At 44.2% G+C, this 16,849-nt stretch overlaps 1 protein-coding gene across 1 annotated transcript; it reads left to right on the top strand.

Moving 5' to 3' along the window:
- Nucleotides 1-4,630: 4,630 nt before the first annotated feature.
- Nucleotides 4,631-15,868, top strand: cul2 (cullin 2). The gene is made up of 21 exons (XM_079181633.1): nucleotides 4,631-4,715; nucleotides 5,788-5,926; nucleotides 6,302-6,404; nucleotides 6,487-6,581; nucleotides 9,895-10,000; nucleotides 10,429-10,511; nucleotides 10,692-10,788; nucleotides 11,011-11,121; nucleotides 12,050-12,212; nucleotides 12,317-12,441; nucleotides 12,738-12,845; nucleotides 12,959-13,018; nucleotides 13,128-13,256; nucleotides 13,370-13,456; nucleotides 13,573-13,725; nucleotides 13,853-13,930; nucleotides 14,007-14,073; nucleotides 14,238-14,440; nucleotides 14,582-14,683; nucleotides 14,797-14,913; nucleotides 15,029-15,868. Exons 2-21 carry the CDS (start codon nucleotides 5,808-5,810, stop codon nucleotides 15,158-15,160), a joined length of 2,238 nt encoding a protein of 745 aa, XP_079037759.1. The 5' UTR covers nucleotides 4,631-4,715; nucleotides 5,788-5,807; the 3' UTR covers nucleotides 15,161-15,868.
- The last annotated feature ends 981 nt before the right edge of the window (nucleotides 15,869-16,849 follow it).

Raw genomic sequence — 16,849 nt, 5'->3', positions numbered from 1 at the left:
ACCAAGGGAGAGAGAAAAAAGCTCACATTACAAAAGCTACAAAACAGGGTTCTCGTGTGGGCACAGAATGTTTAGACGACGGTGATCATGACTGTATTTGTGACTCCTTCTGGATAGGATGGGAGTCAAGGAGCAACGGTGGAGAAAGCTAAACCCAAGTTGCCTAAACAAAACTAAACTTACGCCTGAGGGGTTACCTAGAACATCGCTATAACGTGGTCATTAGCGAGCTTCAGAGGTGCTGGTACAGTAGGTAACAGTACAGCAATCGTCTGCTGGCTGTAGCTCCATCATCATCACGAGCCACACATTCACTGATACTAATATCGCTAATGCCGGCCTGATTGATGAGAGTGAATGGTCCTCTCTACCTGTTCTTCATCAAGCGGAGCTCCCTCTTTAGCAAGGGGTCTGGTGGTCTCAGGGAGCTGCGAGCGCTGGCCCCCGCCCCCTCCTGAGGGAGGCCAGAGCTGGTCGAGTCACGCGAGTTGCCTGGGGAGACACAAAACAACACGTGAAACCAGCTGTTTGTATGTCTGTTACGAACAGCGGTGTGGTGATTGTTGATGAGGTAGGTGGGTAAGTGGGTGTACTCTCATATGTATTCCTACAGTACACGGACTTGCAACCGGTAGATACTTGAAACTTCAGAAGCGATTTTTTTTCCACACAAGCCGTGTAAACGGGTGATTTATTAAACTAGGTTGCACCCAATAAAAGTCAAGAGATTAAAAAGACTTCAGTGATGAGTAAATTGGTGGCTTGAAAAACAACTGTGCCACGCCCTCATCAAGCAATTCACTAAGTGACCAGGAAGTCACTATCGCATCACAGGCTGTAACATAACTGCAGAAATAGACATATACATCAGCAATAATTGCAAATACTTCTACTTTGTCTTGTTTTTTAGCCGTACATGGAGATGTACCAATGAGAGGGACATATTTTACTATGCGAGCCTAACCAGCGCCGTTTGGTCATGTTGGCTGTTATTAGCGTATCATTTGGTAACTTCATGTATTGTTATTTTTTTGGTAAAATGTCATTCAAATCGTCCTCAATTCCCAAGTGTTGGGAAAAATATGTTGGCCATAACCAATTACTTGAATATCATTTGCACAATGTATTTGCAAGCTAGTGTTGTCAATTTGGTCCGTTGGCCATGCAGCAGTTACACCTGGCGCGCACGAAATGTTAAGTTTGAATCTAGGAAGATCTGGTGCAACACGTCAGTCGGTCTGTCTATTATTTTCAATTTAGTGACAGATTGAGCTGCAACACCCGGCATACATAATCCTGTAACTCTGAACTTTGTCACATGACTTTTGTTCGTACCAGACGCTCTTACTCTCAGAGATTCCATGAGAAATGTGTCAGAGAGTGCAACCAAAAACTGAAATGCAGGGCTGTGCTGGATTAATAATAAATAGATATAATTAGAGAGTTTACGTGACTGAATTCCACATTTAATTCTCTCCCCTTCTATCCCCTCTCACATCAGAGTGTGGAAGACTGGAAAAAAGACACGGGTGCCACTCTTATCTACTTCTTCTGTTCATTGTTTGCTCCGCGCCAGCAGAGCTCACTGCCCCCTCATGGCGTACAACGCGTTGATGAATGATTCCGTGATATGCTGGAATCACAAAAGGGACCTGCATAGAATCGCGGCGTGGCCGGTGACTGACGTCAACGTACATCGCATTTGGCTGGGTCGCATTTACATGTCGCTGCTGAGGGGGGCCTGTTCCAGGGAAAGCAGTGACGTCAGCCACTGCTGCTATGTGCCCTGAGTGGGCGGAGTATCGAAGCGTTTCACACACACAGAGAGAGAGAGAGAGAGAGAGAGAGAGAGAGAGAGAGAGAGAGAGAGAGAGAGAGAGCATGACTGAGGAGACAAGCAAACCCAAAATGTTTCTTATCGGAGTCAGCTTGTTGCTGCTGATTGTGGAAAATGTATCGAATATTTCAACGGTCCTTCAGTACTTTTTAAGAGGAGCCCACTCGTGATGATTTGAGGAAATGATTAAGCTCTTGAACAGTGATCTGGGAAAAAACATAAACAAATGTCTGAAAAGCCTATCACAATAATCCAGATTTAGTTTTTTTGAAACTCCAACACAAATGAACTATAACTGAAACAAACTGACTGTTGACATTACAACTATATTTTCAGAGATTCCTAAATGAGTAATTCAACTGAACAACATACCTGTGAGTAAAAGCGATGGTGGCAAACATACCTGTTTCTGTCTCCTCCCCAGTTACAGCCATACTGTCTCTACTCCCAGGTCCTTCCTTCAGAGGCTTCTCTCTGACTGAGATGTCACCACAGCCGACGCCGAGGCTATGTATGCAATTTACAATTAGAGGCACTGACATCACCATGACATCACTGGCCTCCTGATGTCAACATACGCAGCGCTATGAGTCAGGGGCTCTGCTGTTTGTCTTTGGGAAGGAATGCTCTCCAGCTCGACCGGAGAATGGCAGAGGATCCCCAAATCCAGGTGTGAAAAACTTGTTGCATCATTCCCAAGAAGACTCATGGCTGTACTAGCTCAAAAGGGTGCTTCTACTCAATACTGAGCAAAGGGTCTGAATACTTATGACCATGTGATATTTCAGTTTTTCTTTTTTAATAAATTTGCAAAAATGTCTACATTTCTGTTTTTTTCTGTCAAGATGGGGTGCTGAGTGTACATTAATGAGAAATAAAATGAAATGTTTTTGATTTTAGCAAATGGCTGCAATGAAACAAAGAGTGAAAAATGTAAAGGGGTCTGAATACTTTCCGTACCCACTGAATATATATATATATAGTGGTATGTCTAACCAAAGTCACTTTCTTTAAAGTTTTCATATCAATTTGTCGACCTGTAATAGTAGTAGTACTGTTAAAAGGGTGGAAGATGTTGCAGCTGTAGTAACGGTGTCACAACAGTGCGCGTGGAGGAAGTAATAGGACGAACTGTGGTGGGAAATGGGTTTTCAGACATGCTTACTCTGGCTGTGGCCGGTCTCCTGGTAAACAGGTGCTCCAGGCTGATACTTCTCTTTGGTTTTCACTTGGTTCATTCTGACTGGCACTGACTGGTGCTGCTGATCACTCTGATGTCACCTTGGGGATCAGAGAGGGTTACAGTTAGGGGTTTTCATGTGTACACAAACAGCGGGGGATGTAAGGCAATGTTAGGTGCAGCGAGACAATTAAATGAGAGTCGCTCCCCGAGCTGTTACTTTCTGCTTTGCCACTTAGCCCTCGTCTACCTGGTAACTCCAAAAAGTTAATACTTTTATTACTTTGCCAGTAATATAATGGCTTGATCGTTTAAAATATAACCAATCAGTGAGGCATGATGCTTTCTCTGCCTTGAATCAATGAGTACAGGAGGAATGGGGCAGGCTAGCTTGCAATCAGCCATCAGAAGCAATTTCTCGGTTACACAAAATTGTATAATGTCCAAATATTAATTTTTGGATGGCATGGTAACAGGGACAGTGTCACTTTCCTGTTTGAGAAAAATGGGCCTTGGATGTCTCCCTCTGCTGGTTAGATAAGTTAGCTGACGATGGTTTTCTCTCTGGTTAATTTGTAGGTTGAGTCAAAGTTTGACAGAACTTACAGCTACCAATAATTTGCCAACCGATCTACATATTGCAGTTAGATAATACATGTAAAAGCACATCAATTGATGATTTCGGTCAAGCTATCTAAAACGGATATTTTAGCTAACCTAGCATATAAGTTAGCCGATACTTCCTCATATTGACCAATGTTAACTAGCTAAGCTAACTTACCTAGCGCTAAATAACGTGGTAATTTACTTATTTTTACCGGTATACTCACATTAAAGTATCCTGTACCTGTTTGTAACCTGGTCAGCTTGTACTGAATAAACGATGCTTCAGTTAATAATACACTGTCAGTTTGTTTGTTCTCATTGCTTTTTAAAATCTAGCGAACCCCAAAGAACATAAGGCAGCAATTTTTCGACTATTCTGATTGGTTGATTTTCTTCTATTCATATTGCTAAGTAAGTAATGTGATACAATCATATGCATCCTGCTATTTTAAGGTCCTTTATGGTTTCAAAACGTAATTTGCCACACAGACCATTATTTGAGAACGACTTTCATTTCTTTGTTGACATTTCTCTGGCATAACTGTCATGTTTGTGTCAATTTATGTTGGGGGATTTATGTAAAACTAAAAATATCACAGGGAATAGAAAACTTAAACAGCTACTTAGTGAATACCCGTGGTGAGATAATAACGAAGTGTAATTATAATTTACGATGAGGAAAACATGTTTGCCCTCGCTCATTATTCAGAACCGAGATAAAATACAGTACAGATTAGATTAACGTTATAACCTACAAAATCTCCTCAAATGTTTCCGTAGTTTTAGGCGATACCATCAGCATACCATGCATATAGGGGTGTTCTTACGGCTTGGAGCTGTGTACACTCCGCGTTTTCTCAACATTATGCATGGATATACATAATACAATCTTCAAAATCGAAAATTTCTCAAAGACAATTTACCATGTTAAAGAGCGGCACAGCGAGACGACCAATTTACACTTGTTCATAACACACCCCCATCTAAAACAATGGTATAGTCCCAGAGGTAGGAAAGACCTGTAAGTGAGACAAATCAAGCCTGTGACAGCGGAGAAACTTGAGTTTTATAACAAATAAATACCGAACAGAGGTACGTACTATTCAAAAGTCCACGATTGACCTCAACAACCTGTTTTGTTTAACAACAGCACCATGTTTTGCCGAGCTGTCAGTACAAATGTGGGGACATTGCAAAGAAGATGACCATTTGCTAGCGATAGCTGAGCTATCGTTAGCTTCCTGCTAGCTGACTAACAGCCTCAAAACTGCTGGGACCTGAGCAGGAAGAAGTAGCATGCTAGCTAGAAGCTAGCTAGCCTTTTAGCTAGCCATCCTATTTTGGGATTGGCATTCCGCTAGCTAGTAACCTTAACTTGGCTGCCTTTATCATGACTGTAAGAAGGCTGTGTATTTAGTAACGTTGACACTTCGTTTTGAAAGACGGATACTGGCATATGTGAATTAGATAGCAGAAAACTGCATGAGGATGTTGCAGTGTTTTCACTGACGTGAAATCAACTGGTATGAATGACGAGAAACAACACAGGGCCTAGTTTCTCCTACTTGCAGGTGATCTGTGATTCTTCTGACACAGACATAGAAGTCTATATATTTTTTTACATGTAACAGTCTCCTAGTAAGTTGCACAGCTAACGTTACAGTAATGGATATCTGATGGTTGTCCCAATGTGTTCACTGTTGATGAACGTTAGCATTGCCTCCATGAACTTGAGTCCAATGTTTATCTCATCTGTTGCTACTGTAGTAACGTGAGCAGCTGTTTTATCAGAGACTTATTTCTGTTGATGCACTTGTTCACTTTGCTCTTTATCCTGACATCTATTTAATGTAGTTACTCTTGATTAAGGCTTTTTCTTTGGTTTTGTTATTTAAACAAACAAACACATTTTTGCTTAGTATTGTTATTACTATTTACAGTGCCAATAGCTTCATAAAAATACCATTAAAACGTTTTTCATTATTATGTTTATTGTGTCACCTTGCTAAGGATGCATGTGTATTTCTTTTTTTTGATGCTACTGCTTACGCCTGGTTCACTAATAATATTAACATCATTATTTAGAAACTGAATTGAAGAGTTCCTAATTTTTTTTAATTCCTTTACTCACTTCTGTATTCCTGTTTTTCTGTTTTTCTATCAGACTGAAAGAGAAACTGTACAATGTCCTTAAAGCCGCGGGTGGTGGACTTTGACGAGACATGGAACAAGCTACTGACGACAATCAAGGCTGTTGTGATGCTCGACTATGTGGAGAGAGCCACGTGGAACGATCGGTTCTCGTATCCTATGCCAACTTGCGCCATATTGAAATTTGACTGCAACACAAGATTTTTTTTTAGAACAGGGTTTATGGACAGAAAGTCATCCAGCTGCTTAGTGCAGCGAAGCAGGTGCCAGCTTGTATAGAGTTTTATGTATTTGACTTTAAACACCAAATATGGCTGATTTAAGAAAGGCAGATCAGTTCAAGAGTTGTTATTAATGTGTTCAGTGTCAGGTGTGAAATCAGACGGCAAGCATTAAACTATTCATTTATTTGCAGAGAATCGCAGCATAAGCCGTATTCCATACTACATCTCTATTAACTGTATATTAACATCTAAACATCATGGAACCACATTTGTGCTCATTTCTATCCTAAATTCCCACACCAGCGACATTTATGCCTTGTGCGTCGCATACCCAGAGCCTTTGGGTGAGAAATTATACACAGAGACCAAGGTGTTTCTTGAGAATCACGTTCGGCAGTTGTACAAGGTAAGCACTCGCGAAAGCATTTTTATTTCTGCATTATTTCTTCTTTCCATAACACATGTCACGCTTGTGTGTGTGTTTTCAGAAAGTCCTGGATTCGGAGGAGAAGGTTTTAGTGATGTACCACAGATACTGGGATGAGTACAGCAAAGGAGCTGACTACATGGACTGCTTGTACAGGTAACGTTGCCTTAACCTGGCTTGAATTCACAATGGTGTTAGTACAAATGAAATGACGGACGTGTCCGTAGTGAAGCTGCTGTTGGCTGTTGTCTTTGTGGTGTGTTGGGAGTACAACTTTTAGCGGAAGTCGTGAGCCAAAGCTGGTGTCTGTCTTTGTCCTGGTCAAGGTCCTTAGATGCAGGACGGTCTCGTTCTATTACAAGCTTACATAAAGTTTTTGTACACTTATAAAATTACCTTGAAAGAGCAGGGTCGTTTCCTGATCCATTTAAACTCAATACCCCCCTTGGAGAGCTTTTCAGTTCTATTTTTACCAGACTGTCATACATATGCCTTTTGTAATTTATTATGTCAGCGAGAGTGAGAGAGTGAGAGAGTGAGAGAGGGCGGCTCTTGGCTTTAGTGGTGACATAGCTGTGTTCAGTTCTTAATATAGAAGAGGCTCGCCTATTATCTTCATCTGATGTTTAATATACATGTTTATGTTCGCATCCTGTCAAACACAAATCACCCTGTCGTGGAGGTTGGACTGAAGTGCCAACCGAATCAAGTGTTACCCAACACGAGCAGTTATATTCGCAGTCCTTGGACACTTGATGCTGGTGTTTTATGCTCGTCAAAGATCGATGGCTTGAGGGAAGTCAGGTTGAATGTGATTGCTGTACTGCTGATGGAGGCATAGGGTGCAGCGAGATGTTATGTTACTCTCTATCGGGGAGCAGAAGTTATAGACGTAACGTTTCGTTCCCTTTATGGTCATATGTTCGCGCCCTGTAGAGCAGCCACCAAACCCGAGTCAAACCTCCAGCACACTAGTGCATCGCAGACCCAGTGAAAAGGACAGAATGAGCCACCGAAGGGACTGTCACTTCCAGACTGTTGAGCCGAGCTCAAGTGTGCAGCGATGACCAAACGGTCCCAGAAACCCCCTTTGAACAAAACCCATGATGCCTTGCCCCTGGTCAAATGCACCCTCACACCTTGAGGCAGTGGAAGACCCTTGCTGTTGTAGGCCGGCGAGATAGCCTCGACAATCCAGTGAGAAAGCCACTATTTAGACGGGGCTTTGCATTTGTCCGGATTAGCAAAACAGACAAACAACTGTGCACACAAGCGCACACGCCGAGTGTTGTCTATGTGAGCGTGAAGCGCACACACACACACACACACACACACACACACACAGGACACAGGGAAAAAGCTCATGAGCTCAAAAGCCACAGAGATAAAGGCTGCAGGGATAGTTCAAGGCCGATACGCCGCATTCGGACACAATGTAACCGTGGAGCCATTTGAAGCGAAGTGGGTACAAGAGGGATGAAGAGATAACAGAATCAATGGAGCGCGAGGAGCCTCAAGCTCCAATGCCAATCCCCCTGAGGGAGCTCTGGCTTTACTGGTGGACTCCCTTTTAAAAAACGCAATATGTTGGAAACGGCACATATTTCCAGCCCTAGAAAGAAAAACTGCTGACTCGTTGTTTGCGAGCTCTTTTCCATATTTACTGAAAAGCCCAGAGCTTGAATGTGCGACCGCTGCTGCTGCTGCTGCTGCCTGCTCTCCTGGAGACGGGCCAAAATGCCAACACCGCTCTCCGGGAGGCGAGCTAACGCCGCCTCGACACATATTGGTGGAGGCGCAGAGGGGGGGGGAGCCTGCGAGTGACAGGCCGGGACGGCAGCCCGAGTTACTCGAAGGCCATGCCTCGAATTCTCAGAAGCTGCCTCTGGGCCGAGTGTATCGCCACGTAAGCGTCTGCGAGATCTGTGGTTGTAAACCAATCCCTCAGGCTGATCCCGATCTGAGCGTTTTGAACTTGTAATGTTGAGTAGGTAGATAGTAGTCCAACACTCTCGGGTCCAGAATAGCACCTAGTCGTCCCGCCTTTCCTTGGGATAACAGCCACATGTGTGTGGTCAATGAGCCACACAATGGGGAGATTTATTCCTGATAAGGAGTTATAGTATTATTACAATATCTCACAATATTATGACTTCATACTCACATATGAGCTATTAAAGTCCATGAGTCTTTAAATGAATTCAAATGAATTGACGTGAATAGATGCCCCGTGCACATGTCATAAGGTTAACGAGAAAAAAGAGCAGGGAAGAGTAAATCATGTCCAGTTGATGAAGTTGATCTACAGGAGAATAAATATTTGAAAGCCACACAGCATGTCTGAGAGCCTTACTGTATTATATTCCATCATATTTTTACATTTGGAATTGTTACCTGGCTCATCATTTTGTGTTTTCCTTACCATGAATAAATAAATTTCCACTATTAATTGAAGTCTTTCCGCTGATAATGTTCCGGGCCCCACCGATGTTAATGCCAAACCGGCGCTCTTGGGAACTACACGTCATTTAAGGTGGACTAACTCGGCCTGCATAGACCAGCTGTGGTGAAAGCCATCACAACATGTGTGTCGGTCTGTGTGGTACATATCCTGGGAAGTCACTCCTCGCTTCCTTTTGAGAAATGTTGAGACACAGCAGAGATGTGTTGAGACACAAGTTCAGTCTGATGCATTTCGACATCAGAGTGTGTGTCGTATGAACAAGTGACATCAATGTAAAACGCATCGTCCTCACGCCGATGCTCCGTGTGTTTTTAGTGCAATATGGAAACGCGGCCTCCTGTCAGAGCGGCATTAAACGTATTCTAGTAGCGCGTGTTCACCAGCCAACAAGATTCCCCCGTGTGTCTGTCTGTGTCTACAGATATGAATAACCTGCGTTTGACCCGTCAATGAAACCAATGTTGGATCTAAACACATGGATGTGTTCCAGCAGCACAGTTCCACAGTTTTCCTGTGACTATTGGGTAACCATTGTGTGTCACTGGAAACCAGGAAGTTGGCTGTAAGGAATACTACATCCATAATGTTAAGTGGTGTAGAGAACTGAGCTCCCATAAGTAGTTGCCATTTGTAAACTCTTAAGTAAACAAACGGCAGAAAGAGCTTCTTGATATACCGTGTCTCATGCTTGCGTTTTAATATATTGTGAAATCAGGTATTTTCTCTATGATATTCATAAATAAAAAGGCCTTTATGTGTGCCTCTGGCTCATTCATTGTCCAGCAATCCTGGAGTTAGTTTTGCTTTCATTGGCTCACCTGACACTCAGCAGGCACAGAGCGAGTTACGCTGCCCGAAGAATGACCGTCTCACGCATCCTCCATGAACTCAACTTGTAACTAGAGGCCACACACACACACATGAGATATTAGACGACACCTCCTCAAACTCCTCTGGATGCAGTTGCTACCCTAACATCTTGACCTCCTACCCCACTCTGCTCAGGTACCTCAACACTCAGTTCATCAAGAAGAACAAGCTAACAGAAGCAGACCTACAGTACGGCTACGGGGGAGTGGACATGAACGAGCCGCTCATGGAGATTGGAGAGGTATTGGATATGGACACTTATGCTCCCATTAGGGTTGTTTAGTATAAGTAGGGCTGGAAACTGACAACTGACAACAACAAGCACAAATTCTAACTCAGATTTTAGCAGGAAATCAAATTATTTTTGCACTAACATTCTTAATAATAAATGAGAAAATATTCAGTATTTGTCAACACAATAGTTTACAAAACCATGTGGTTATTTCTAATAGACGATTTCTTCTATATTTTGTATTAATTGAATGACCAGAAACCGTGCTACATCGTGCTATATCTGGTAGTTGAGGTATGAAAGTGACACACGTGGTGATAGATTTTGTCCGTATCGCACAGCCCGGCATGAAAGGAAGGAGAGCACGTGCACAGATTGATTGAGTTGTACCCTGTTCACACCGCTGTTACATGCTGCCTTTTCATTCGTCTTTGCAGCTGGCGCTCGATATGTGGAGGAAGCTCATGATCGAGCCCCTTCAGGCTGTCCTGATCCGGATGTTGCTGAATGAAATCAAAAAGTATGTTTTTCACACAAGTTGAGCCACAACTGGTGACTAAGATGAATATGTCTGGCTCCTACATAAGAGGGACAGTGCATTTAGTCCTGGTGCACTAATTTGTTTGTAATTATCGTTAGTTTAATGCAAACATGTCCAGTCTTTCACACTGTTCACGTCCGGATTCCTCGTGTCTTCCAGTGATCGTTGTGGGGAGAACCCTAACCAGAAGGTAATCCACGGGGTCATCAACTCCTTTGTTCATGTTGAACAGTACAAGAAGAAGTTTCCACTAAAGGTGAGACAACAAATAGTCCCCCAGAGGATACAATTGTTTGCATTATGTTTTTATATCGGGTTATTTATGCAGCCAAAATTCAAAGACAATTTTCTTTTTTTTGTTGGCTGCTTCATGTTTTTAATTACCACCTGTGTGTTGTACAGTAGCCGCTCATAGAGGCCTGTGTATCTCCATTTATTCTAAATCCTACGCGGGCCACGCCCTCTTCCTGTGTTGCAGTTTTATCAGGAAATCTTCGAAGGGCCATTTCTGACAAAAACGGGAGAGTATTACAAGCAGGAAGCCTCCAATCTCCTGCAAGAGTCCAACTGCTCACAGTATATGGAGAAGGTAGGAGAGATGGACGGATAAAGCATGCACGTGTGTGTGTGTCCGTGTGTGTCCGTGTGTGTCCGTGTCCAAGTCCAAGCTGCCGTGTCAGCTGCTGTAACACTGACCATACCCTCATTATGAGTCGTCTGTGCTCTGCATTAGAAGAACTCCAGCAATATAGCTTTCTAGATTGTGTGTGTGTGTACATCAGCATCCATCAGATGAGTACATCCACCCAGGGTGGGTGTGTGTGTATGTGTGTGTGTGTGTGTGTGTGTGAGAAAGAGAGAGAGAGAGAGAGCTGGCTGATCATGTCAGTCCAGTGACATAATAGTTTTAATCTGAGTATTAGCTCTACCATTAACTCGCTATGGCTGAGATCACAGACCCCTGGGCGACTTTAGCTGCCATGACTCTCTCTCTCTCTCGCTCTCTTTCATTCATTCATTCATTCATTCATTCTGGCAATAATCAGCTGTCTCTGATAGATTTATCCCCCCCCAGCGTGCTAACAGGATCGTTATTAAAGTGTTTTCCAGGCATTAGGGCAGTATGTGATATGACTGTGAAAGAGCAGCAACAGACGCTGTAGTACAGCCGCCGCCCGTCTGGTCAGGGTCAGTCTCAGTTGCTTATCTGACCCAGTTTTAACTGTGAGGAGGCAGCTTATTCTATTGTTGCCTTAATGACTTTTACATTGCTGTGTGTGTGTGTGTGTGTGTGTGTGTGCGTGTGTGTGTGTGTGTGTGTCTGTGTCTAAAAGTATGTTATATTGCTTGACGGTTCAACCCCGCACATTACTTCTACGCAGACACCACTGGATTCTGATTCTACCAATAGTATCATACTAACAATAGTGGAGCCTGATCTTTATCTGCGACTGTGCTGAAATATCCTGTTAGAACCGACTGGATGGACAAAAAAGTGTCCCTCTCTCTTCCTCCAGGTGTTGGGGCGGTTGAAAGACGAAGAGATGAGATGTCGGAAGTACCTGCACCCCAGCTCCTATTCCAAAGTCATCCACGAATGCCAGCAGAGGATGGTGGCGGATCATCTGCAGTTCCTGCACGGGGAGTGCCAGAGCATTATTCGGCAGGAGAAGAGAGAGGGTCAGTGCACCGCGGGCCCCTCTGTGGTCCTGATGCATGCATCTGTTTTTGTGCGAAGCAAATGGTTCTATGTACACATTGAGTTTTGTGTTGTTTTTGTCCAGACATGGCCAACATGTACACCCTGTTGCGGTCCGTGTCCAACGGGCTGCCCCACATGATCCAGGAGCTGCAGGTCCACATCCACAACGAGGGCATCCGAGGCACCAGTAACCTCTCTCAGGAAAACGTTAGTACTACAGCACTGTGTGTGTGTGTGTGTGTGTGTGTGTGTGTGTGTGTGTGTGTGTGTGTGTGTGTGTGTGTGTGTGTGTGTGTGTGTGTGTGTGTGTGTGTGTGTGTGTGTGTGTGTGTGTGTGTGTGTGTGTTGGACGTACAGTATCGTGGATTTTCAAGCTGCTGCAAGTTGTACCGCTGGAGCTCAAAGGCGGCTTGATTTGACCGCTTAATTTCTTTTAAAGTAATTATTTTGTCTGCAAATCATTTGAATGCAACCTTTTGTGTCGCTCTTCCGGCTTCCCCTAGATGCCAACCCTGTTTGTGGAGTCGGTGCTGGAGGTTCACAGTAAATTTGTTCAGCTCATAAACACAGTTCTAAACGGAGATCAGCACTTCATGAGTGCACTCGATAAGGTAATAACACCCCCCCCCCCCCCCCATGCTGACACACTTGGCTGCTGCCACTATGTACACGTGGTAATGTTTTCTGTTGGACTGAATGTGTTTATTTGATGTCTCTCTCTCAGGCTTTGACGTCCGTGGTGAACTTCAGGGAGCCCAAGTCCATCTGTAAAGCCCCTGAACTTGTAAGTGCACACGCTCGCATACAAATGCGCACACACACACACACACACACACACCGTGTTACACACAGTGCCCTGACCAGGTCGTGTCCCTCCTGGTGTGTCTGTGCAGCTGGCGAAATACTGTGACAATCTGCTGAAAAAGTCTGCAAAGGGAATGACGGAGAACGAGGTGGAGGACAAGCTGACGAGCTTCATCACGGTGTTCAAGTACATAGACGACAAGGACATCTTTCAAAAGGTGACCAGAGTCCCTCTGATGCTGCAGTATTATTAAAACCTGGACTGTGGTGGTTTAGTCCATTACAAACTCCAAAGAGACATTTTTCAAGTTCTCTCTTTTCTTTCCCACAGTTTTATGCCAGAATGCTAGCGAAGCGGTTAATACACGGTTTATCATTGTCAATGGACTCAGAAGAAGCCATGATCAACAAACTAAAGGTAAATGCAAAGCTGAGCGTCAGTAACTAAGGTTTGCAACTCGTCTGAACGGAGGGGGTCATAAAGAAGAAACCATATCAAACGTTCTCCTGATTTTATTTTTTATTTTTTTACAGCAAGCTTGTGGCTACGAGTTCACGAGCAAACTGCACAGAATGTACACAGACATGAGCGTGAGCGCCGACCTCAACAACAAGTTCAACAATTTCATCAAGACACAGGAGACGGTGGTGGACCTGGGCATCAGCTTCCAGATCTACGTATTACAGGTGAGGAGGGCTCTTAAGAGTATGGCTCCATCGGGCGTCTTCAAGCTCCACCAATCACAGCTCCTGCTCCCGCGTCGTTTTTTCAGTACAAATGTGTAACGTTGTGCTTGATGCCATGTGGTTGCAGGCAGGAGCCTGGCCCCTCACGCACGTCCCGTCCTCCACATTCGCCATCCCTCAAGAGCTAGAGAAGAGTGTGCAGATGGTGAGTTTTCATCACAGGTATAGGTGTATCCTGTAGCACATTAGCACAGTGCTAAATAAAATCTTTTGTGTTACAGTTTGAGTTGTTCTATAATCAGCACTTCAGTGGGAGGAAGTTGACCTGGCTGCACTATCTCTGCACAGGTAACAGAGACACGCACACACACACACACACACACACACGCGCACGATTTAAAGCAACAGTATCACACCCAGGCTGGTCCATTCATTATGTTCACCAAAAGCGGGCTGAATAGTAACGTAGCTGGTTCGATTGTACTCGTCCGTGTCTGCTCGTCTCTTCACAGGTGAGGTGAAGATGAACTACCTGTCCAAGCCCTACGTCGCCATGGTGACCACCTACCAGATGGCTGTGCTGCTGGCCTTCAACAACAGCCTGACGGTGACCTACAAGGAGCTGCAGGACGGCACCCAGATGAACGAGAAGGAGCTACAGAAGACCATCAGGTCCCTGCTGGACGTCAAGATGCTCAACCACGACTCGCAAAAGGTCGGCGCGCTCGTGTGCGACAAAGTGCAATTTGAATTGAATCGTCTGTGGTGACGGGTGTTGATTGGGAAGTTTATTTGCACCAGATTTGCCTAGTTCTTGTGGAAAGCATTGATGTTAATTTGAATCCTCTGCTCACAGGAGGAGATCGAAACCGAGTCCACGTTTTCGTTAAATATGAGTTTCACCAGTAAAAGGACAAAGTTCAAGATCACAACGTCGATGCAGAAAGACACACCACAGGTGAGACAAACGCTCATCTGAATACCGCCTCGAGCTGCGCTGTTGCCCTGTTTGTTAAGCAGCTGTGTCGATACCCATAATCCACCTCGTCAACGTATCTGTCTGACCATTAGGAGATAGAGCAGACGAGGAGCGCCGTGGACGAGGACCGCAAAATGTATTTACAAGCTGCTATAGTGAGAATCATGAAGGCCCGCAAGGTGCTCCGACACAACGCCCTCATCCAGGAGGTGGGTGGAAGTCCTCTGTGTTCAAAGCCTTTGTTGAGATTTCCCCGTTTGTAACCGTAGATCAACTTGTTTACCCGTTGTTGTTTTTTTCTGAACGCCCCCCCCCTGTGTGCAGGTCATCAATCAGTCCAAAGCCAGGTTCAACCCAAGTATCAGCATGATCAAGAAGTGCATCGAGGTGCTCATCGACAAGCAGTACATCGAGCGAAGCCAGACCTCGGCAGACGAGTACAGCTACGTGGCGTAGGGGGAGCCCCCTCCGCACAAACACTCAGCCCGTGTGACTGACCGGCAGACGCAGGTTTAAAATCAATAACAAAACAGACTCATTCATCCATTTCGGTTTTTGGACTGTCGCTGTCCGCTGTGATTCTACGCGGTGACCCAAAAGGCAGGACTGGTGCCTCATTCTTTTGAAAAAAACAAGAAGAAAAAAAAAGGTCATCGTGTCAACGTCATGACAGCCGGCTAACGCCACCTCCCACGAGACCCTCCTCCCTGGCCCCACCCACCGTCTGATTTTTAAGCTGTTTACAACATCACCAGTGCCACGCACCCCCGTGCGTCAAAAACGACAAAAAGAAAATGCCTATCGCTGTTCCAGCGGGAAGAGCCGATAAACATCGACCGGAAAATTTAAGTTTAAAAATGAAAAAAATAAAAAAAAGGAAAAAACCTGGGGAAAGAGTGAGTTGTGATACCGATGACATCATTGGTGGCTACACATTTAAAAAAAAAAAAACATGCTTTCTTTTCTCACGTTTGCAGTTCAGCTGTTGTGTGTTTATTTTTCTTTTCTTTGTTAAATGTTCTGAAGTTAGGAAAGAATATTGTAATAAAACTGGTATACTGACTATTGTATCTACTTTCAAATGTAAAGAAAAAAAAACATGAGGTGACAAACATGATCCTGCTGCTTGTCAAATAAATAAATAAAAACACTGAAAGGTTTTATGTAAACATTTGTTGAGTGTATCCATATGTCAGTCCTCTCTGGATGTTGTATCACTATGCAACAGGTGCTTTTCTGATTTTCACATGTCAACGCTTTAATCACGCTGATCTGCTGTCTAAATAGGTCGAATTTAGACAACCAGTGTGACCGTATTATTAGTGACAGCTGGCTGCAATAACACCAGTATACCGACCGGGCCTTTACTGTGAAGCAGCTGCAGGGATTTATCATTTGAAAACACTGAGGCTTCGATCTGTTTGGGTGAAAAACGGAGAACAGGAACAAAGGAGCACAGTGAAGCTAACAACAACAACAATGGCTTTTATTATGCAGTTTGCTGTGAGACTCGAGTCATTTCATCATGACATCAGCAGCTCAGCAGTTGGCTCAGGGGTCTCCAGCAACCCATTTAAATCACAAATCAGTTTCTAGGAGACTACAGAACAGAACAGAGTCCACTGGATGTGTCCCCAGATAAGAGGACTTTTGACGTTATTAATAACTTTTAACAATGGCTCCGTTCTATTCAGTTACAGCCAGCCGGCCTGCACTACTACCTGTAACTGAAGCAGTGACATTAATTGTGTGAGTATGGTTGAATACATAAAAAAAACAATTGTGTGAAAAGATTTCCCAGCATTCATCTCTTCAAGGACATTCAACATTGACTCAAATCACTCAGTTCTCAATCTTAAATATAGGAAAGTAAAAGTGAGTTACTTAAATTGAACGAATTCGAAGTTGCTTCAAAACAGACAAACAAACTGCGTCACGCGCACATGCGCGTTCGGTATGCAGCGTTCATGACTGCTGCCACTGCACGCGCGGGGCGAGCCCCGTGGAGCCAGTTGTTGTGCAGCTGACAGCTGTCCATGGTGCTGACGCAGGCTCAAACGCAGTGAGACAATGTCATTCAGCAGGAGGGAGGATGAAGCGGTATTTAGTGGTGTTCAGGTGTCCACGAGACACATCTCCGAGGAA

Source organism: Pholis gunnellus (assembly GCF_910591455.1).
Source record: "Pholis gunnellus genome assembly, chromosome: 20".
Taxonomy (NCBI): domain Eukaryota; kingdom Metazoa; phylum Chordata; class Actinopteri; order Perciformes; family Pholidae; genus Pholis; species Pholis gunnellus.
This window is presented reverse-complemented; position numbering and strand designations above follow the sequence as displayed.

Bases quoted from the DNA above. Each gene is read 5' to 3' on its own strand.
- cul2 (XM_079181633.1), top strand. From the start codon at position 5,808: ATGTCCTTAAAGCCGCGGGTGGTGGACTTTGACGAGACATGGAACAAG. The intron at 13,257-13,369 runs GTGACCAGAGTC...TCTTTCCCACAG, and splicing joins ACAAGGACATCTTTCAAAAG to TTTTATGCCAGAATGCTAGC. The intron at 13,931-14,006 runs GTGAGTTTTCAT...TTTGTGTTACAG, and splicing joins TAGAGAAGAGTGTGCAGATG to TTTGAGTTGTTCTATAATCA.